The sequence below is a fragment of the Phyllobates terribilis genome, unplaced genomic scaffold (assembly GCF_046119375.1).
Source record: "Phyllobates terribilis strain yellow unplaced genomic scaffold, ASM4611937v1 Scaffold_5__5_contigs__length_657084704, whole genome shotgun sequence".
In the NCBI taxonomy this organism is placed as follows: Eukaryota; Metazoa; Chordata; class Amphibia; order Anura; family Dendrobatidae; genus Phyllobates; species Phyllobates terribilis.
In genome coordinates, this window is record NW_027362765.1 from 459,254,967 (window position 1) to 459,279,061 (window position 24,095).

General features: G+C 44.3%; 1 protein-coding gene across 4 annotated transcripts in view; it reads right to left on the reverse strand.

Annotated features, from left to right (window-relative positions):
- WDR11 (WD repeat domain 11) overlaps positions 1 to 24,095 on the reverse strand; it is an 81,045-nt gene that overhangs the window by 31,896 nt on the left and 25,054 nt on the right. For all 4 annotated transcript variants that reach the window (XM_073685382.1, XM_073685381.1, XM_073685380.1 and 1 more), the window contains exons 10-16: positions 21,604 to 21,774; positions 11,713 to 11,797; positions 9,496 to 9,602; positions 5,560 to 5,635; positions 5,233 to 5,341; positions 2,190 to 2,314; positions 417 to 564 (exon numbers count right to left, since the gene is read on the reverse strand). In XM_073685382.1, coding sequence (XP_073541483.1) covers positions 417 to 564; positions 2,190 to 2,314; positions 5,233 to 5,341; positions 5,560 to 5,635; positions 9,496 to 9,602; positions 11,713 to 11,797; positions 21,604 to 21,774 — 821 coding nt within the window. The remainder of the gene's footprint in view (positions 1 to 416; positions 565 to 2,189; positions 2,315 to 5,232; positions 5,342 to 5,559; positions 5,636 to 9,495; positions 9,603 to 11,712; positions 11,798 to 21,603; positions 21,775 to 24,095) is intronic.

The window sequence follows — 24,095 nt, forward strand, 5'->3', positions numbered from 1 at the left end:
ATGATCTGTAAAGTCCGACCTCTGAGACTTTTACCGTCTTAAGTGCTGGATAATTCTCTAGTCTCATGCAGTCGGCATCTTTGGTGTAAGATCACAGTACATCTTTAAACAAATCCTGTGCTATCAAGGTTATTTTGTCACCGTACAGATAACTTACACCACGGACTCTGACATATACATGATATAATCCAGTTCATTTCCATAATGATGACCGGTATAGGGAAACCGGTGATGTGCTGCTGCTGTTTGGTAAATCAACGTCACCAATCATAAAATGAATGAAACAAACTCAGGAAGAAAATCACGACTCAAAAACTCCACAGTGTTAATTTGCTTTGCAGAGAGCTGACTCCTCGCACTCCGCATGCCCGCAGGGCAGACCTGCCATTGGCACAAAAGCAAAGCGATGAACTCACATCTGGGGGAATCCTGGCGCTGTCTTTCACGCTGTTCCCTTCCACAGTCAGGTGATGAACTTGCCCATCTGTGTCTGCAAACACAAAGTGCTCCCGAGCAGAGATATTCTGGCTCAGCTCCGACTTGCTCTCGGCCTCCTGTAACAGACTAATCCAGCAGGTGAAGGCTGCAGCCGATACTTAGTAATTCTCTTTACCACTCATCTTTCTAATGGCCTCATTAGTGCGGCATTAATACACAGCCAGTGCCCACAAAGGAAGAAATGGCAAATCAGCAGCTCCTGTGATCAGCGCTTCAGAATAATGTGCTTTTTTATAGAAGTCTGGATCTTTCTTCTACCAAACTGCCCACATGGACAAGGAAAGCAATATACTGTAACGGCATGGGGGAGGCATGGCGTCTATACAGATACAGAGTGAGGCAGAGCTTAGTGCCAGCAGTGCCCACCCTGGCAGACCCCTTCCACTTCTGTATTATATGGACATTCATACAATTGGCGCCATGTATTGCTTCATGTATAGTCGGCCATACCCTTCCCCTGTTACAGCTGATCACTGGGGGTTACAGAAGCTGGACCCCATTGATCAGTTCATTCCTAATAAGAGGCTGATAGTAAGATGACAGTCTATGCATCATAACTAACATTGCCGTCATCTCCGGATAATGGAACTGTAACAGGAAACTAACAATAGGAATACAATGGTTCAATCTGTTATACTTATAAGAGCAAAACCAATTAAAGGCAGATCCTATTCCTACATGACTTCTCCATGATCCGCTATTTTAAGACTAAGATGCAATTTTTAAAGAGGACCCGACACTTATAAATAAATAGGTATTTTTTTATTTGGTGTAAATGCTGCGGTTCTCCTGAATCCGGAGTTATTTTACTATAGTCCCTGCGCCTCTCTGATATTCCCACCTCCTCCATGTATGTAAATCGGGGCTTGCTCCTGACATTTTCTCTGTGGGAGTCTTCTCGATGATCGGGCCCCTCTTGCCTAAAAATACTAGATCTACATACAAGGAGGAGAGGGCCATATCTCAGGAGTGGAGGGGCGCAAGAACAAAAGAAACAACGCGAGATTCTGGAGAACAGCGGCATTTACATCAGGTGAAAAATTACAAGTTTATGGTAAGTGACAAGTCCTTTTGAAGGGAAATCTGTCATCATGAAAAACAACCCTAAACTACTAGACTGTGTGGATATCAGAAAAGAGACAGATTCCCACAATTTTATTTCACTCTCCTGCAGTAAACAGAGAAGCGATCCATGCTCTTCATGGTAATGCATCCTCAGGACTCCTAAACTCTGACAGTCACCGGGACTCCTAAATGCCTCAGTAGCATACGGAGCACAGACATTTGCAGGATTACTGTGGAGGAGGAGAAGTGAGTTCAGAAATAACAATTATATCACTGGAATCTGTGTCTCTTCAGCTATTCAGACACAAAATAGTGTAGGGTCATCATTCAGAGTGCCAGATTCCCTTTGAGCATCTCCAAGCATATACATATAGCCTTCTGCTTAGGCTAGCCGAGCTCCATTCTGTTCCTCTGTCTAGGTCAGATCATAACTATGTTATATTCATGGCAGTAGCCTATACTATAAAACATGTCTCATTAGCAGCAAGCTGGATTTACACACTTTGCCCATTCTTCTCAATTTCCAATGCAGTTTTCCTCTTCCTTGTCTGAACCGTGACATACAGAATATGGTGAGGAGGCTTTGAACTATTAGTACAGTGTTCGGGATCCGGCAGATGTCTCACCTGATGACTGAGGACTCAACACTGCTCAGATCAGTGTCTGAAGAGACTGTCTGACGGGCCATCGCCTCGCGAGCGGCCATCTGTTTCTTACGAAGACTCTTCAGATTGTGGGAAGGAGACCACTCCTGAGAGACAGAGACGTAGAAGCTGTAGTTATAATGCCGAGCAAAATAGAAATCAAATGTTCAGAGATCACAGAGCAAAATGCTTTACCTGAAACAATCATATAACTGGCTGATGAAAAGTTACAAAATGAAGACGAGGGACACGACACTGAGTCCTGGAAAGGATTTTTAAAAATGAAGCCAGTGGAAAGTGTGGATGGAGGAAGGTTTACGGCTACAGGTATGGCCTGGTGATTACACCAATTACATCATTACAAAATGTCATCTCAATTTTTCTACCATCCCATGCGCTCTAAAGATTTAGTAAAGGAAATATTCTGAGTGTAGACTTCCATGTGAGACACAGAAACAACGTTCACCCAGCTGTTATTCCCCATAGACTTCAAAGACTGCTGCAAAATTGCCTGTCGTCTCCTTCTCTCGTTTACAAAAGTGGGCACACAAAATCAATGGGGTGTGCCCCTGCCAGTCAGACATTTATGCCACGGCCTATGGATATAACACACTGTATATACTAGGTACTGCTGTGAGCCGCCACAAAAAACAGCAGTACATCTACAAGGGGTGCAGAGGTACCAGTTGCCCCCACCACTGGGTACTTGAGGGAGTCTAAAAACCCTTCTGTCATATAAGATATATTTTTTATAACAAACACGTGTTAGGTGTGGGGTCACTGACACCCTCGTTTTGTGACCCCTCTTCAGACTCTTTCCAGCCACGTCTTTTCATGGAGATTCCTCTCTGCCTCCCTCCTCAATCCTGGTCCTCAATAATATAGGTGCTAAATTTAGAGGGAATCAGTCAGCAAGTTTTTGCTATGTAATCTGAGATCAGCATGATATAGGGGCAGAGACCCTGATTCTAGCCATGTGTCAATTACCAGGAAGTGTTTTGCTGTTTCAGTGAAAATCAGTGTTTTATCGGCAGGAGATTATCATTAGAGGACTAGGTGTCTCGTACCTCCAGGTCCAACCCAACCACCAATTACCAGCTTTCTGTCAATGTACAGTGTACACAGAATCCAAGGTGGGCAGGGTTATACAGGGCTAAGCATTCAGAAATCTGCAGCAGAGAAAACAGTGATTGTATCAGAACTTCTGCACCCAGTAAACTAAGTGAAACACCACTGGAATCAGGGTCTATGTCCCTAACTCGTCCTGCAGTCAGATTACTTAGCAAAAAAACTACTGACAGATTCCCTTTCAGGGGTTTGTCCCATAAATAACATGGATCTTCTATTGAGAAATAGGTGGTAAATGTACGATCATTGGGAGTCCAACCACTGGGACTCCAACGTTTACATGATTAGGGGTGCCAAAGTACCCCAAGTGGTAGAAAGCGTGCACTCACTGATCCAGTCACTGTCTGCTCACTGTCCTCAAGAGGACTTTTGGTTCCCTTACCATTCCTGCATTGTGGGGGGTTTATCAGTCAGACCCCCTCATACATTTATAATCCTGTGAGTAGGTGATAAATGTTGTTTTCAAGATGATTTAAACAAATTTTAAAGAGGTTTTCCAGAGTTGAAATAATTGTCCAAAGGGGAGTAATAGCTTATAACAACAAAGGCACCAGCTCTCACCTGATAAATCTCCCGGCGGTCTTTATTTACCTGTAGAAATCTTGTGCCGTACATCCACATGGTCGGTTCAATCAATCACTAATCTCCGCAATTTTGTGTCGCACATGCAAGCACCACTGCTGAGGGGAGTGACAGCGATTTATGGCACAGGATCGCTGAAAAGATGTTAACAGAGACCGTGGAGGAACCGCAGTATTGGATCAATGAGGGATTTATCAGGCAAGTGCTACTTGCCAAGGTCACCGGCCACCTCTGCACTCCATCAGCGGCGGCTGGTGTCCTAGGCGAGGGGCACACGCTCACAAGCTCTTTGCTTTATAGCTTGCAAGCACTGCCTTGAAGCTGGATCCATTTTTTAGCCCCTTGGGTTACTCTGATGCTGCACAATTCGAGCCAGCAGTACGACTATGCCGCTGGTCCGAACGGTCAGTCTTCCTGCGCTCATGAACAAAAAACATGAGACAACCCCTTTAATAATTCCTTATGCATGAAGATATTTTGACTATTTCACGTAATCCTACAGATTACAGAAGTAAAGTGAATATAGTATAAGTGTTCAGTTGTGGCACTGCGTAATATAGCGTGCTATAACAGTGTATCTGACAGCATGTACAGGTGAAACCAGAAGTTTCCATACACTATATAAAGAGACACATCTGCATGTTTTTCTCAATATCTGACATGAAATCAGAATAAACCTTTCCCGTTTTAGGTCAATTAGGATTTCCATCATTTTTAATATTTGCCAAATGCCAGAATAATGAGAGAGAGAGAGAGAGAGAGAGAGAGAGAGAGAGAGAGAGAGAGAGAGAGAGAGAGAGAGAGAGAGAGAGAGAGAGAGAGAGAGAGAGAGAGAGAGAGAGAGAGAGAGAGAGAGAGAGAATGTTTTAAGGCATTTTTATTACTTACTGCAAAGTCAAAAGTTTACATACACTAAGATTACTATGCCTTTAATCAACTCTGGACTGCTCATATGATAACGTCATGTGTTTGGAAGCTTCTGATCGTTTTTTTGGCAACATCTCAGTTAATTAAAGATACATCTGTGGATCTTGCGATCATCTTGCGATCCCCTGCTGTCCTGTCTATATACTCTCTTTGTGTATTTGGTATGATCAGACCATGTTCCTGTATGGTCAGACACAGCCATTACACAGTACACAGCAGGGGCACATGTATAAGATTATCTCAGCACAGGAACATTTTATTTAAACACATCCAATTGTGGAAATTATTATTATTCCAAGATCTATTGATTGAAATTAACCTTTGTTTGTGGGAAAACCCCTTTAACTACAATGAATTAGTCGTCCATAAAAGGAAAATCAGAACATACCAAGGCTGTTACAGTGGGGAAGACCTTGGACATTTCCCGCAGCAGGGTGCACGTCCTGATATCCCACAATTCCATCGGCTTGTCTTTAAACACCACAACCAGGTACTGCCTGGAACACATAAGGATATATGTCAGTTCTGCATCATTGTCTCTTCATGATGTAGGAGCAGAAGTATCAGCACTGCTGCTATAGTAAATCTGTATCTCGAGCAGAAAATGCAGAAATCTGCCACATACTGAAATGACTCCGGAGAAGCAAAGGTCACTGCCATCTATATCCTTCACCATAACATTTACGCTGCTGTGCGGCAATACAGGAGCACTTACTTCAGATGAGACACTTTAATCATTTCCATGGGTTGCTCATCGTTGCCTCTGTCACCTCTGAAAGCCATACTTTTACCTGAAATAAGAAAAAAAATAAATATTTCATATGACACACAGAGGAACATGTCCGCTTTGCGATGACTCGTAATTAGAGATGGGCGAACCTGAACAGTAAAGTTCGGGGTCCATACCAAAACATCTAGTGTTCGGCCACCGACCTCGAACTTCCTCAAGAAGTCCGTGTTACTGTTCAGGTTCACGCAGCGGCGGTGTCGTGAGGTCACTGGGGTTCATCAGCGGATGTGCAGCAGATTAGAATTAGAATAGTGAGAGTCAACAGAGATTAAGGTGACAGCATAGTGAGAGAAGAGATGAGTCATGCTAACAGAATAGTAAGTGAGTCCTGAGAGATGGAGCTGACAATATATAGAGACAGAGAGGAGAGATGGATTGTCCTGACAAAATAGTGAGAGACAGCGATGGAGAACTAAAAACAGCCAAGACAGAAACTGAAAGGAGAGATCAACCTGGCAGACAACATTATACTAACTACTGACAGAGAGGAGAGATCAAGCTGACAACATAGTGACATTAGCATGAATAGCTATGGTTATCATCCCCTGTTGGATCCAGTTCAGTTACTGCCCCTTTTGCATATGTATGTTTTTATTCACGCTATTAGACACAGTATCTGGTGCTGACACTGTAACCTTTGGTGAGCTACATCTAAACATAGCCATACATAGTAGAAAATTCTCGGATTGTGCAGATAATCTGGTATGTAGAAGTGGAGAACAGGGGTTTTAATGGTAATAATAGAGGAAAATGAGGAACTGAGGATTATCAGTGGCATGAAAGGGAGATCACCAGGCTTTATCTGTTCCATGTATGATAGGTAAAAGCAAAAATCCGTCCTTGCTTCCTGTAATTCTTCTTGGAGTCTCAGCTGCTAGAGACCAGAGTTCATCTAACAGGCAGTGGACAGTAAGTAGGGAGATACAGGTGCATCTCACTAAATTAGAATATCACCAAAAAGTTAATTTATTTCAGTTCTTCAATACAAAAAGTGAAACTCATTTATTATATAGAGTCATTACACACAGAGTGATCTATTTCAAGTGTTTATTTCTGTTAATGTTAATGATTATGGCTTACAGCCAATGAAAACACAAAAGTCATTATCTCAGTAAATTAAAATAATTAACAAAAAACACCTGCAAAGGCTTCCTAAGCATTTAAAAAGGTCCCTTAGTGTGTTTCAGTAGGCTCCACAATCATGGGGAAGACTGCTGACCTGACTGATGTCCAGAAGGCAGTCATTGACACTCTCCACAAGGTCCCAGAGTCTGGAGGAAGAGTGGAGAGGCACACAATCCAAGCTGCTATAAGATGCCCCAATTACTAACCGCGTAGTAAAATGGTCGCCGCCTTTTCAATAAACGGCCAGAATAAAGTTTAATTAAATAAAACACACATGGTTCTACAATTTTTTTTTATTACACGCCTCCTCAAAGCCCTCGACCTGAAATAAACGTAAAAAAACAAACATATCCCTCACCTGTCCGCTGTCAACGACGCAGTCCATGTACCACCAAAGAGTGTCCAACGATGATCTGAGTCACTTCTACAGCAGTGACATCAGCCATCACTTATGTCATTGCTGTAGAAGACAGCAATGTATACTGACAGGGGTGTAAAATCAACTGATCAGCCCCAGTGAGCTAACCACCGTGGGAACATTCTTGCGAATGTTCCCAGGGTGAGCATCAGCTGATGGTCACGTGACCATCAGCTGATTAGTGACGTCACTGCAGGTCCTGGCAGCTCGGTACACTGCAGGGAGTGAGCCCACGCCCCGCAGTATACCGCTGGCCGACGGAGTGAAAGCATCGCCGCCGGGGACCAAGAGGACACCGGGGGCCGCCGGACAGGTGAGTATAAAAGGTTTATTTTTACTTTTTAATTATTATTCTTTTATTTACTACCGCGGGCACGCGGGTTGGGAAGAGCAGACTGCTGCTCCTCCTCTCCACGCTGCTCTCGCTGTTATCAGCCAGAGCAGCGGTCAGATGAGAGGAGTAGCAGCCTCCTCTCCCGACCTGGGTACCACCCGCAGCGCGATTCCGTGGCGATTTCGCGCCTACTGATTTTCATTGAAACGCAGCAATTCTGCAGGTATAAATATTCTACCTGCGGGTTTGCTGCGATTCAATGCAAGTCAATGGGCGCAAATTGGTAGAGGAACCGCGTTAGAAATGGTAATGCTGCAGATTTTACAACTATGGAATACCGGAGCACAAATTTCCGCATCATGTGCACAGCACATGTGGATTACCATTGCTATACATGGCAGACCTATTAACATGCGGTTTTAATGCATATCCGTGTCGGAAACACCGCTGCGGAAACGCATAAAAAAACGCATCGTGTGCACATACCCTAACAGTACCACGCACAAAAGCTACAAGCCTATGCATCATAAATGCTAAAAATTACAAAGTGCTTGTAAAATCAAGCAATTTTGCAATGTAGTTGTTATTAAAATGCCTCTCCATTGTCAAAAATGGAAGGATTTTTAATTTTATTGTTAACTGTTCACTGCTTAGGTCACCAGCCACCTCTGCAGTCTCGATCAGTAGTGGTCTCCCAGGCAAGGAGCTCAGTGCTTACAAGCGCTTTTCTCTAAAACTTGTAAGCGCTGCTCTTAAGCTGGCCGGAACACTGAAGCGCATTGTTAGAGGCTGATCTTGAATATAGTTTGGTAAACAGCAAAAATGCCAAAACTTGTATCACTGTCCAAATATTTCGGGACCTAACTGTAGAACAAGTGGAAAATCTGACATGCCAAATACTTATCCCTCCCCCTCCCCCCCATGACATCATAGATATCGGTGGGTTTGGCTGACGTTAGACTAATGTGTAGGGGACCTTAAAGATAGTTGATCAATAAACTTCTGAAAAACCCCTTTAAATAAAGTCAGGGGATTAGCCAATTCCCACATTTTATACATACATGGACTCTAATTAAATAAATATGAAGCAGAAAAATAGGAAAAAACAGTTATTCAGGTTTTGATAGTGAAAACACCAAATCTTGTTGTGTGCGCTTGCTGGCGATATTCCTTAGGAAATGACACTCTTGCCAAAAAATTGCAAAAACAGCTGACAAAATAAAGCAATTAAAACACATTTCCAGTTATTTCGGTAACACTTCTTGTAGAGCGGTGCCCTGGGGGGCACTAATATAACAGTACATTTTTATTTATAAAAATGCTTTTTTTTTTTCTTTATTTTTATAGCCGTTTTCCCCCGGGCTGTGACCTTTATTGGAATGACTGGAATTCCTAGTTCTCCCAGCTTCTCCGATACTAACCAAGGAGTCTCAAGATTGCAACACATCCACACTCAAACTCCAATGCAACATCGGACCAGGACCGGTGCTGTGCAGAAGAAAAGCTAATGGGAGCCCTGCGTCTAACTCTATGCTGCAGCCCCTTCATTCCAGGATAAGACCTAGCAATATTTATCTTACTTATGTTACTTACATAGCGTGTACCTTATTTTATATTTATTTACTTGCTTACGTATATGGCGTTAACATATTCCACATCGCTTTACAGACACAAACATCACTGTCCCCATTTGGGGCTCACAAGCTACACTCCTTATTGTATGTCTTTGGACTGTGTGAGGAAACTGGAGAACCAGGAATAAACCCAAGGGAAGAAAACTCCATGCAGATGTTGTTCTTACTGGGATTTGAACCCAGGACCTCAGCGCAGCACTTAACCACTGAGCCAATGTGCTCATATCATTAAATGGCTTTCTCTAAGACTTTCTATTGCGCATTTATAAAGAAAAGTTGTCAGCAGCCAGTTCAACTGAAAGGTGTCAGACACATCCAATGTGACCACGGTGTCTTAGGCATTGACTCACCAGTAAGAAGATCTACAAGCTGCAGCTCATTTCTCACCAGACCCGAGTTGTTTGGGGTTGAAGTGGCAAAGGACAAGAAACTTGTGAGACTGGTCCATTCGATGCCTCTATAAACAGTAGAAATGACGGAAGGGTGAGATTCACATGGGTCACCAGGGCGAGCCTTAGTCTGTCTAACCAATAACTGCAGGTTCAGCTTGGGGAATAAGCAAACATGTAATCGCCCTAAAATCCAATCTAGTCCCATAACTACAAGGAACAAGCAGCTGCGTCTATACACAACAGATTATAGGTCATCGGATGATCAATTTGATATTGGCATGAATGGCCGACTTTTCCCATGTGTATGGTACGCTGTAAGGTCTTCACGATGGCAAAGAGAGGATCGCCTGTTATTACTCAATAAAGAACCTCTGGCTGTGATGGCAGCGGCACCCAGAGCTGCACCCCCATCGCTCAACCCAAGGTCGGCCGTCTTCACCACAAATCTCATTTCTCAATGTATTCCTCATATTAGGGAACAAGAAAGTAGCAGGTGGATGAAAGAGCGGTTGCAGTTTTGTGTAGTGATTGATGATCTGACACTTTGTAACAAATTTCGATCACTACAAAATTTATTTAAACGGGATGTACACTATTTCTTTTCTTTTTAACTCATTTTATTGACGATTATTAGTGTTGAGCGAGTATGTTTTGTTAACCTTTTCGCCGAGTATGCTCGGGCCGAGCTCCAAGTATTTACAGCTGCTCGGTGATATGGTTGAATCGCTCCCGTGTGCATGATTTGCAACTGTTTGACAGCTTTATTACATGGGAGAAATGTCTATTTCTTACACATTCCTCACATGTAATAAAGCTGTCAAACAGTTGCAAATCATGCACACAGGAGGGATTTCACCTGATCACCGAGCAGCTGTAACTACTCGGAGCTCGGCCCGAGCATACTCGAACAGAACATACTCGCTCAACCCTAACGATTATACAAGATGACAAGGTTACATCATAGAACAAAGAAACAAACTGCATTTCTCGTTAATGCTGTCTGGCAAAGTTAACCTTGCCTTTAACATATCATGGGTCTAATATCTTAACCAAAACCATAAGACACCCATATCAGGCACCAAATATCACACATTTTATTGTGAGAGAATACACCTCCTCACCTGGAGATTAAGGGGAATAAAACCAAGGCTTCCATACCTTATCAATTTTTTGAGGACTATGTCTGTTAGTATATCTATCTAGTATAGTTCTTTTGATTTGTTAGGTTGCGTATCCCATTTGAGGCATTGCAGTAGCTTAGGTATCCATGGCTACAACTACTAACTGCTAAGTAACTATCACTATGTAAGTAGGCATAACCATGGATACCTAATCTGCTGCAATGCACTGCTAATGGGGTAAGTGACAGCTAATCAGAAAAACTATACTACATTTCTAATTGGAGGTATTTGCTAAGATAATTATTATTAGACCTACTACATATTGGGATTGGATCTTGGAAATTAGAATACCCCTTTAAGCTTCAAAGGGGAAAGCTCCATAAAGCTACTATACATGGGGATATAAAGCAAACAATGGAGTTAATATTTTCCCTGGAGTTACACTTAATGGAGAGCTGTACTCGGCCATCTCCAGTGGTAAAGAATGAATGGAGCGTGGACAATGCAAGATTCCATTGTAAACATTGGTGGGGGTCCCAGCAGTCGGACCTCTACCCACTCGCACGTTATCACCTATCCTATAGATGAGTAATAACTTAAAATATTGGAAATAGCCATTCAAAGAAAAAATTATCCACCAAGATAAAAAAGAACCAATAGTAATGTTATTTTTTTTACATAGTCCGTAGTCAGAGACAAAAGAGGTTCAAACTATCTTCTATGTGTTTGTGGGTAAGCTCAGGGCCGTATAGCACAGCCATGTATTGCGTTCCATACACTCCACAATAGTCTGCTACCATTTTCCAGCCATTTTAGGAGACCATACACACAGCTGTGATCAATAGTTGCTACTCTTCTCCGTGCAGATGTGACATATGGGATGCAATATTGAAGAATTTTCCAATCCACATGAAACACCCAGAAGTGTCACGATTAGTGAATTCTTACTTTGCTCAGTGGGTCTGTAAGATCAGTACAATCTGTTGGCCATGCCCCCCACCATCTGCATTTTAGGACCTCACTTTCCATCCGGCGGCATTACCATACAACTCACCTGACCTCACACGAATGTATATTTAACTCTTTGTGCAGCAGGCCGCTGGTCAGATTATACACGAAGACGGAACCATTGCTCGTACCTGTAAATTAAGAAGAAGCGGTCAAATGTCTCGAGCCGTGCGAAGAATATAAAATGATTATTGTACATGAAATGATCGCAGTGGTTCTTTGTCGTGTCCTTTTTTAATTAAGTTACAATCACATTACCCAAGTAAGAAATTCATCATTCCCACCTGCAGCGAGCTGCTTTTATACATTAGATTTCTACTACGAACTCATTGCTCCGTCCTCCTAATTCATTACTGCTCGGTCTACTGACACAATATCCATCATTACCCATAATATCCCCCTCTCTGAATACAGGCGCTCTTTATTAAACGGCTCCATCACCCACACACTCTACTTTACAATAATCTCTGGAAAATCCCAGAAGTGACGCCACTAAGGCAGAAACCAATGTTAAAGTGGTAATCCGGGATCCAAACCAACAGCAATGACTACAAGGTGAAGAAGGAGAGATCCTGTCTAGTAACAGTTCACACATCTGTATTTTTGTTCCGAGTGCAGTCTGTGAAAAAACACACAGAGATCACTAGGACCAAGCTTATCTATTTGGGCGTTTGTTTTTTTTTGCAGACTGAATCTTCGCATTAAAAAAATAAATAAAAAAAAATTGCATATAGATGACATTATGGATGAAACTCTTATTATTTGTTATATGCTCATCTGATCTTAGCCAAACTGTGACGACTGGATACACCGCATACAGTCATGGCCAAAAGTATTGAGAATGAGACAAATAGTAATTTTTCCAAAGTTTACTGCTTCATTTTTTGTAATGGCAATTTGCATATACTCCTGAATGTCAAAGAGTGATCAGCTTAACAGCAATTACTGTACTTGCAAAGTCAATATTTGCCCAGAAAATGAACTTTAACCCCCAAAACACATTTCAACATCATTGCAGTCCTGCCTTAAAAGGAGCAGCTAACATCGTTTTAGTGATTGATCCATTAACACAGGTGTGGGTGTTGATGAGGACAGGGCTGGCGATCAGTCAGTCATGATTAAGTAAGAATGACATCACTGGACACTTTAAAAGGAGGCTGGTTCTTGGTATCATTGTTTCTCTTCAGTTAACCATGGTTATCTCTAAAGAAACACGTGCAGCCATCATTGCACTGCACAAAAATGGCCTAACAGGGAAGAGTATCGCAGCTACAAAGATTGCACCTCAGTCAACAATCTATCGCATCATCAAGAACTTCAAGGAGAGTGCTTCCATTGTTGTCAAAAAGGCTCCAGGGCGCCCAAGAAAGACCAGCAAGCACCAGGACCGTATCTTAAAACTGTTTCAGCTGCGGGATCGGACTACCAGCAGTGCCGAGCTTGCTCAGGAATGGCAGCAGGCTGGTGTGAGTGCTTCTGCACGCACTGTGAGGCGGAGACTCTTTGAGTAAGGGCTGGTTTCAAGGAGGGCAGCAAAGAAGCCACTTCTCTCCAGAAAAAACATCAGGGACCGACTGATATTCTGCAAAAGGTACAGGGAGTGGACTGCTGAGGACTGGGGCAAAGTCATTTTCTCTGAAGAATCCCCTTTTCGATTGTTTGGGACATCTGGAAAACAGCTTATTCGGAGAAGAAGAGGTGAGCGCTACCACCAGTCTTGTCTCATACCAACTGTAAAGCATCCTGAAACCATTCATGTGTGGGGTTGCTTCTCAGCCAAGGGATTCGGCTCACTCACAGTCTTGCCTAAAAACACAGCCATGAATAAAAATGGTACCAGAATGTCCTCCAAGAGCTACTTCTCCCAACCGTCCAAGAGCAGTTTGGCGCCCAACAATGCCTTTTCCAGCATGATGGAGCACCTTGCCATAAAGCAAAGGTGATAACTAAATGGCTCATGGAACAAAACATAGAGATTTTGGATCCATGGCCTGGAAACTCCCCAGATCTTAATCCCATTGAGAACTTGTGGTCAATCATCAAGAGACGGGTGGACAACCAAAAACCAACAAAATCTGGCAAAATGCAAGCATTGATTATGCAAGAATGGACTGCTATCAGTCAGGATTTGGTCCAAAAGTTGATTGAGAGCATGCCAGGGAGAATTACAGAGGTCTTGAAGAAGAAGGGGCAACACTGCAAATATTGACTTGCTGCATTAACTCATTCTAACTGTCAATATAACCTATTGGTACTCATAATATGATTGCAATTATATTTGTGTATGTGATATAAACATCAGACAAACACTAATAAAAACCAGAGGCCAGCAGATCATGTGAAAATATAATTTTGGTGTCATTCTGAGTTTAGAGTCTTCACCCAGCGTAACTCTTTAAATGTCATATATGCCATTTCTTTCTACATTATAGCAAGGTACTTCGAAGCAAATGTTTAACTCTTTTTTTTCAATCCATATAATCTTATACTATACTACCCTAATTTTAAGCCAAATCTCATCTTTAAATTTACAGGCTACGGATACGTTTGAAATGGAAAATATTTAACATGCATTATGTTAGCAGCACTAAATTACAGGCTACAATCTTATTTTTTTAATTCATTGTCAGACCTCCTGATATGCAGTTTAAAATTTGCTCCTGGTTTCTGAACTTTCCATTGTGAGTGTCCTTCCCTGTAATACATGCTGGATACGAGATCACTGTGTCCAGGATGCTTCTAGTTCTCATGACCTAGTAAGGATTCCTTCCTTCGTCAGTCCTGTTAAGACCCAAGATGGACCTTGGACTGATACACACTGATGCCGAATTGTGTGTAATTTTCCTTTACCCTGTAGATCAGTGTTCCTCAACTCCAATCCTCAAGAGACACCAACAGTGCATGGTTTTTAGGATTTCCTTAGTATTGTACAAGTGATGGAATTATCATCTGGGCAACACTAAGGAAATCCTGAAAACATGATCACTTGGTGGCTCTTGAGGACTGGCGTTGGGGAACAGAGATGTAGAGTGGGTTTGGGCACTTTACAGTCACACACAGCCTATGTGATCTCTTCTCTCGCCCCTGCAGGCAGCGGTGTGCTCTCATCTCCATGCATATTGGGCCCTTTCCTCTAATAATAACAATTTTTATTTATATAGCGCCAACATATTCTGCAGCACTTTACAATTAAGTAGGGACGTGTACAGACAATATAAACAATGCAATATATCACCTTTCAACAGTTACAGGAGTGAGGGCCCTGCTCGCAAGCTTACAATCTAAATGGAAATGGGGGGACACAATAGGTAGAACATGGTCATCAGCCAGTATCTGTCTAAGAGCAGTTACCGTGTGCTATTTGGTGCATGGAGGATGTGGAGAAAGATGAATACGATACGCAGGAGCAGATTAGGAATAACATTTAGGAGGGAACAGGGAAGCGTTAGGCTTGTCTAAGCAGATGTGTTTTTAAAGCATGTTTGCAGACATAGGGGCTAGATATCAGTCGGATCGTTTGGGGCAGTGCATTCCAGAAAATTGGCGCGGCACGAGAGAAGTCTTGGAGACGGAGGTGCGAGGTTCGAATTAAGGAGGATATTAGTCTTAGATCAGTTGCAGAACGGAGGGCACGGGAGGGGCGATAGACAGAAATGAGGGATGAGATATAGGCCGGTGCAGAACTGTGGAGAGCTGTGTGGGTGAGAGATGAGTTTGTATTGTGTTCTGTGGTGAATGGGTGACCAGAGCAATGACTGGCACAGGGTAGAGGCGTCAGTGAAGGGACCCGATCAAAATATGACCCTGGCAGCTGCATTCAGAATGGATTGGAGAGGAGAGAGTTTGTTTAGAGGGAGACCGATCAGAAGAGAGTTGCAGTAGTCCAGAGGAGAGTGAATAAGAGCAACAGTAAGAGTTTTTGCAGTATCAAAGGTGAGAAAAGGTCGGATTCTGGAGATGTTTTTGAGTTGCAGATGACATGAGCGAGTGAGTGATTGAATATGGGGAATAAAGGAAAGTTGTGTGTCAAATATGACTCCAAGACAGCGAGCTTGCAGCTTGGGGGTTATGGTGGCACCACCCAAGGAAATTGAAAAGTCAGGTATAGGTAGGTTAGTAGAGGGAGGAAAAACAAGGAGTTCAGTTTTGGAGAGATTCAGTTTCAGATAGAGGGAAGACATGATGTTAGAGACAGTGGACAGACAATCACCGGTATTTTGTATTAGGGTAGGGGTGATGTCAGGTGAAGAGGTGTATAGTTGGGTGTCATCAGCATAGAGAGGATACTGGAATCCAAATCAGCTGATGGTTTGTCCAATAGGGGCAGTATGCAAGAAGAGGAGGGGGCCTAGGACTGATCCTTGTGGAACCCCGATAGTAAGGGGAAGATTAGAGGAAGAAGAGCCAGCAAAAGATACCGTGAAGGAGCAGCCAGAGAGATAGGAGAACCAGGAGAGAGCGGTGTCCTTGAGGCCTATAGAGCGGAGCATAGTGAGGAGGATCTGGTGTCAGAAGCGGCAGAGAGATCCAGGAGAAACAGCAGGGAGTAGTGAGCATTAGATTTAGCTGTTACTAGATCATTAGAGACTTTAGTGAGGGCAGTTTCAGTACTTTCTACTTGCACTCATCTGAACCTCATTGGTGGCCTGATATCTCTAGGATCATATGGCTGTTGTATTAATTGAGAAAATCACTCTGCAAATTGGGGACGTCAGAGATCATTGCGCAGCTCCATATTTAACGCAGACTGAATAGGAGATGACTGCCGCTTAATAAAAGCAAATGTGTATACGGACAACACACCGGCCAAATGTATATGTTCATCAAGACACTGAGACAAAGGAAAGGGAGTGCAGAAAAAGACAACACAGAGAGGAGCAGGTCAGAAATTGTAGGACGGGTTTAATGAAGACTATTTAGAAAGTTCATCACTTGGGAATCAAATTATCAAAAAAATCAGTTCAATGAAAAGCACAACCTAACCGGGATGGATAGAGCTGGCAATATCGTACTAATAGGGGCTTTTTCAGCCCAGGAGACAGATATCGCCCTTGTAGAATGGGCCTTGAGCTTTGCTGGAGGAGGTAGATCCTGGATCTGGTAAGCCTCCGTAATTGCCCTCTTAATCCAGTTGGCTATTGTGGATTTTGCTGCTTTCCTTCCTCTGTTTGGACCTTGTGTATGGACAAAGAGGTTCTTGTCTTTCCTTCCTTCTTCTGTTTCCTGAAGATAGTGCAGTACTATTCTCCAAACGTCCAGAGTGTGGAATTCCATCTCTTTTTTGTCTTTTGGGTTGTCACAAAAAGATGGAAGGGTTATCTCCTGAGATCTGTGGAAATTTGAAACCACCTTAGGTAGAAATGAAGGGTCAAGTTGGAAAATTAGACGATCTTCCAGGATTCTCAGGTAGGGTTCGTTGACCGAAAGGGCCTGTAGTTCACACACTCTTCTGGCTGTAGTTATTGCCACCAGGAAAGCCATTTTCCAGGTCAGCCTGTCCAGTCTTATGGTTGATAAGGGCTCAAAGGGTGGAAGGGTTAACCCTTTCAGAACAATGTTAAGCTCCCAGGGGGGAACCAGGTCTGTTACTCTAGGGTGGCTGCGGGTGGCTGCTGTCAAATCTTCTCACTCACTGATGTTCCGCTAGTCTTTGATCGAAGTATGAACTTAACGCTGCTACCTGGACCTTAAGAGTACTAGCTAGGTCTGAGACCTTTTTCCAGACCTTCTTGTAAAAAGTCTAGAATCTGAGCCACATCAGCCCTATGAGGCTCTGGGCGAGTGGGTGCACACCACCTTAAGAAGGTTTTCCAGATCTTATGGTAAATGGTGATCGTTACAGGTTTCCTGCTCTTCTGGAGAGTTTTGATGACTTTCTCTGAGAGGCCACTTGTTTTTAATATCAGGAATTCAGAAGCCAGGCAGTTAGGTGTAGTCTCTCGGGATCCAGATGGTGAATCGGTCCCTGGAGAAGGAGATCCTTTATGAGAGGAAGGATTAGAGGGCTCTCCACACTCAGACTGGTTAACGTTCCGAAACCAACTTCTTTTTGGCCAGCGAGGGGCCACTAGGATTACTCTGGTCCCTTCGGTCCTTATCTTCTGTAAGGTTTTTGAAAGGATAGGTAGTGGGGGAAAGGCATACGCTAGTTTGAATTCCTATTTGTAAGCGAATGCGTCCACGCCCAGGCAAGAGCGTTTGGATCCAGGGAGAAATATTGAGGTACTTTCGCGTTCTGGTGTCCGGAGAAGAGATCTACCTCTGGATAGCCCCATCTCTCGACTAACATCTGGAAGACGCCTGGGTTTAGGCTCCACTCTCCTGGATGAATCTTTGTTCTGCTTAATAAGCCGGCCTGGATATTGACTGAACCTTTGATATGAAGAGCCGACAAGGATAGAAGATGTTCTTCGGCCCAGGAGAATATTCTTGCTAAAATTGCTTTTAAAGCTTTCGTATCCTGTGCCCCCTTGATGACAAAAGTGGGCTACTGTGGTGATATTGTCTGAAAATATCTGAATGTGAGATTTCTGGACCAGAGGCTCTGCTGCTCTGAGGACTTCCTCTACGGCTTTTAGTTCTCTGAAATTTGATGAGTGTTGTCTCACCTCTTTGGTCCATATACCCTGGAATAGCTCTTGGGAGACCATGGCTCCCTATCCCTTTTCGCTGGCATCCACCTTTATGGCTCCCAGCGGATTCTGGATCCATGGTTCTCCATTGTTCAGATTTTTTCCGTTCAGCCACCAGAATAGAGAGGTCCTTACTCGTGGTGGTATAGGGATTCTCCTGTTCAGAGACCGTGGGGATCCGTCCCAATTCGTAAGGATGTGGGTCTGTAATGTTCGGGTATGCGCCTGAGCCCAGGCCACCATCTGAATACAGGATGTCATAGACCCGAGGACTGACATGGCATCTCTCAATGGATACTGATCTTCTGCTCCTTAGGACATTGATTTTTGCTTTTATCACGACCTGTTTTTGCTTTGGCAGGAATGATATCTGGCTGTGGGAATCCAATAGTACTCCTAGAAATGTTCTTGTCATGGAGGGAACCATATCTGATTTTTTTCTGGTTCACTGACCAGCCCAGAGACGATAGGATCTGAGTGGTCAACTGTAGATGTTCTCGGAGTACTGGTACTGAGGGCCCGATTAATAACAGGTCGTCGAGGTATGGTACTATTGAAATGTTCTGACCACTGATATAAGCCATGACTTCTGCCATGACTTTTGTAAATATTCGCGGGGCTGATGAAATTCCAAATGGGAGAACATTGAATGGATAGTGGACTATTTGATCCTCTTGAACCACTGCAGATCTTCGGTACCTCCTGTGAAGTGGATGTATGGGGATGTGGTAATATGCATCCTGGAGGTCGATTGTGGCCATGACATGGTCCTGTCCTATCAGGGGGACCGTTGACCTGATGGATTCCATCTTGAATCGTTGGTAGTGGATATACTGATTCAGTGGCCTTAGATTGATTAGAATTCGGTGTGAGCCAATTGTTTTTTTTTTATAAGGAAGAGTCTGGAATAATGTCCTGTGCCTATCTCTCTTGTAGGAACCAGGTATATTACCCCTGAGGACAATAGGTCAATAAGACCGGATATCAGGGTAGCCTGACGACTCTGAAAGGAGAGCTGTGTTAACCTTATCCTCTCTGGAGGATAGGAGGAGGAATTTATTTTTACTTCGAACTTGACAACCCTCAGGACCCATGGGTCTGAGCAGATTTCTTTCCACTGAGGGAGAAAATTCGAGATGTGGCCCCCGACTGTCCTGACGTCATGGTCTGTTCTGACGTTGGTTTTGGGAGAGAAAAAGATTTTTGCCTCCTCTACCTTTTGGGTAGCTCCATAGTCCTGTTTTGCCTTTACCCCTATATTGAGGGGTCTGCTCTTGGGAGGGACGAAAAGGCCTCTTCCTCACATTCCTAGGTTCCGGGAGGGCCTTCTTCTTGTCTGAGGCCTTCTCTAGAAGATCATCTAGGACTGGCCCGAACATGTATTTCCCCTTAAAGGGGATAGAACACAACTTCATTTTTGATGCCACGTCGCCATTCCAGGATTTCAACCATAGGGCCCTTCTTACAAAGTTTGATAGCCCAGATGCTCTTGCCGCCACGCTCATGGATTCTGCAGAGGTGTCTGCTAAAAACCCCGTAGCTTTCTGTAGAAGCGGTAGGGATGCCAAGATGTCTTCTCTGGGGGTGCCTGCAACTAGGCGTTCCTCCAGTTGATCTAGCCAATGAGCCATTGATCGAGCTACGCCCGTAGAGACTGCGTTGGTGCTTAATAGTGTTGCCAAGGTCTCCCAGGATTTTCTGAGTAGTCCCTTCATTTTGCGTTCTAAGGGGTCTTTTAATTGAGAGGAATCTTCAAAGGGCAGTGTGTTTTTCTTGGCTACTCGTGCAATTTGGATATCCACTCTTGGGACTTCAGATCAGCATTCTGCCGTCTCATTGTCTACAGGAAATCTATCCCTTAACTCTGTAGGGGTATTTAATCTCTTTTCTGGAGATTCCCACTCCTCTAAAACTAAGTCTCTAATACTCTGGTGTATAGGGAACACTGTTCTGTTTGGGGCACTTTTTCTTTCTCGACCTCCATAGTTCTCCTTACTGCCATGAGGAGTTCCTCCAAACTATCTGATGGAAAGTAATATCTCTCTCGCTTGGAGTTATCAGAAGTTGGGCTCAGTTTACCTTCCTCTGGAAGATCTTCCGAGATATATATCTCCTCTTGAGAGTCTTCCTCCCCTCCCTTTGGCGGGCTAATCTTCCTCTTTTTGGCTGCTGAGGGAGTAGATGTAGAACCCTGACTAGGTGAGGGAGTAGGGAGAGTGACCGAGGCTAAGGAGGATTTAATCTCCTGATGTACAATCCCCTTTACCTCCTCCATTAAGGAAGGTTGTTCTTGCCTGATAATCTTCTCCGTACAGTCCTTGCATAGGGGCTTTCTATGGGAGGACGATAGCTTTTTGGTACAGATGGGACAACTGCGTGACGGTTTAACTTTTTCTCCAGATGCAGGTTCCTTGTCCCCCTACAAGAGAGGGGAGAAGGGGAGGGGAGCTATAATCACTATTTCCTGCATCTGGGAGATGGACTACCAGTGCCATACTTACTGGGACCGGACCGGCGCTGGGCTCTACAGATGCAGAGCGAGAAGCTTCAACAGACATGGTTTTGTCCTACCTGTAGATGTCTTCCTGTCCAGGGCTCCTTTTATGGGCGACCGGACCAGCGCCTCCCTCTGTTTAGAGGGCTCCCCCCTCCTGCTCTTCTTCCCCCATAGCTTTTTGATGCGGTTCACAGTGGAACGCAAAGTGCCGGAAGTGACGTCATCATCCACTGCCCGGCGTCCGACGTCACTTCCGGCGCCGTGGCGTGCGCTCCACATCCTGGAGCCGGCATCGCCCGCACATCCAGCGGGGGAGAGGAGGAGGAGATGGACCGGAGAGCTCAGAGAGGCCTCCAGTCAGAAGATCCAGCAGACCTTGCCCGAGAGCGCGGACTGCAAGAGGGGGTCCCGTCTCCGGAGGAAACGAGAGCAGCTCCCTGAGGAGGAGAGGTAAAGACCGCTCGATCCTCCGCTGCCCGGCTAGTAGCTTTCCCCCAGTGCCTGTCGCCGGCCCAGATAGGGACAAGAAATAACACTGGAGGGAGGATGTGTGAGGGGCTATTTAAACCTTTTCGGATTTCCTGTCCCTATTAGGGTGGGGTTACATCCTCCTGTGTGCTGTCGTGGGGGGTTATTAGAGAAATAGAGATTATCATTAAAAAATATATATTCACCCTCCCTCTGATAACAGAAGCTAGGTTTGGAGGATTTCATGGGCAACAAAAAGAAAATAACATCTTGCTTTAGGATTATGCTAGAAAGGATACGGACATGGCTTCCATTTGTGTGTTTGATACATAAGACTTACCTACAGCAAGGAGGGGTTTGTACTGTGTGATATTCTTGGTGGTGAGCGGTGGGCACATTCTCACCACAAATGGAGGCTGCGGCAAACCTGAGAGGAGGCCGGTGAGCAGGAACTTGAGGGAAACTTCTTGAGAACTTGCCGACTGCAGAGATTCAGAAAGACTCTGCCCCGCTGTAAAGAAACACAGGTTTAATGAGCCAAGGCACACAGAAATCAACAGTCTGGGTTTGGGGGCATCAGTGTGTTAAGCAAATATACTCAGTTTATAAAATGCTATAAACAAGAGACATAAATTACATGCAATATATAGATAATCACTTACATGAAGTATACAGAAGCAAAGGCTTGTTATTAGATTCATGAAATTGAAACCTTGGGTGGCACGAATCAGAGCCTGGGTGCACGACTGCGGCAACATATATTGTTTTCTAAAATGCTGCGGCGTTTCAGAGAAAATACAGTATAAAAAGCCGACCATGACAGATGTGGTCCTTGGTCAGCTTCTCCCAGCACCAGTTGTTTAATAGATTTCTCCGTATGTACATAAATGGCGGAGATCTCTCAATTAACTGAAGCGGGACATCATCGGACTAGTTAGGTCTCTCCAAACTATGTTTTCTCTGAAACACTGCAGTGTTTACCTGGCTGTAAATCACACAGCCAGGCTCGGGCAGCATGAATGAAATGACATGACAGGTTTCCCTTACAGAGGCCCTTTCACAAGTGTAGTTTTAGCATTTTAAACTGGCCACATCATAGAACAGTGGCTGCAGAGCTGAGGAAAATGTAGTTTTTATTTTTTCATTTCTCCTCTCTGTTGCGGAAAAATTAGCTTTTATAGTTTAGGTTATAATTTATGATAAGTCCAAGGGGCCATTACCACAGATTTCTCTCGGGGGGGGGGATCCCCTACATGAGGATGACCAATCATAAGCAGGCAGTGTGAAGAATATTGGAGATATAATCTCATGTCAATCATTGTATCCTATTTGGCAGGGGATTAAAAAGCTCCTCAGTGTGCAGTTGTAACGGGACACTTTTGCAGCTGCAGGAGGAGGGAGGAGGCCAAGAGACAGTGCGTGACAAATATCTTACCTAGCCAGCTTCAAGCCAAGGAGGTACACCCCCACCAGCTGAGCTGCTACAGGAAGACCCCCTGTGGATCCAAGCCGTGCAGTCTCCCTTTGTGTCAGACAGCTTTCATTCAATATCGAGTTATGGAAATATTATACGTCCCAGCCATACACCAAATAGATTTTCGAGATCCCAAGAACATGGGGAATGTTAGCCTGGGTCCCAGCCCAGTCTAGCGCGTAGGGATGGGGAGATACATAGCACAGCTATTCGGAAACTCATAGGACCGCTGTGTTTGGTCTCCACGCATAGCAGGGGCCCGGCTGGATCCGATGACACCAGAACCGTTTCCCTAACTCCCTAAGACCGTCCAGGAAGGAAATATAACCCATTTTAGTTTCTGGAGTTTATAACTGATGGAGGCCAGGGGTGGAGATTTAGTTCCAGCTCAGGGGGCAGGAGGGGGGTGACCCAGAGAGGTTAAGAGCTCCTGCAGCTCTTGGCCTAGTGCTTTTTCTCTGGGAGGTCACAACGACACATCGTGTGGGAGAAGTCCCCGAACAGGGGAAACCACAAGCGTCAGGGGTGTGTCAGAGGTGACAGACAGTCACCTTGCAGTTGGTTGCAGGATATCTCTACTTTTGGCATTACTAAAGCTAAGCAATCCTCCCCTGTTTGTCTACCCTTGTTGTCTATAGAGTTTAGTGGAGATCGACTAGTGCTCATCTCCTCCCTTCCCTAGCCTTAGCCATACACCAGGGAAAGCCAGGGCAAGGCACGCGTGCGGCGATTGGTGAAGAGCCAATATAGGGACGGTAGTTGAGGCAGGGTGACACTAGACCATACTTGGAGGTCTCTACTCCCCCATTTCCCTAGTGTCTGGGCTCCCTTTCCCTCTGTGTTGCACTAAGTCTTTCCCACACCCTGTGTGACAACAAGCTTTCCATGTGGCAGTCCTCCCCCGCAAGCCAGGACTTCCTTCAGACTGGAAATTGACTCTTAATACCTGCTTATATCTTTTGTACCACTACTATTGTGTTTGCATCTCTGACCATTATGGATGTATAACCCTTATGTATATAGTGTATTGTCTAGTGTGCCCTTAAGGCGATTAAATATATAATTTAACCTTGGGCTGTTCTTTTATCTCGATCTACGAATCCACACGTCCGCTTTTCGGCTGAATTCCCATGCTACCGGGTCTGGTTCCTGGCCCGATATAATTCCAGTTAACAGACCGGGCGCTTATATCTAAGAGGAAATTGTGGCAGCTCTACCAGGCTGACAAGGTTCTGTTTCACTGGGGTCAGTAAGATGGGCCTCTCAGCCTGTCAGGGGTGTGAGCGAGTGTGGTGCCACATCAGTGAATGAGTGGGCCACCTCTTCTCACTCCCGGTACCTTCCTGTACCTGTGCGGA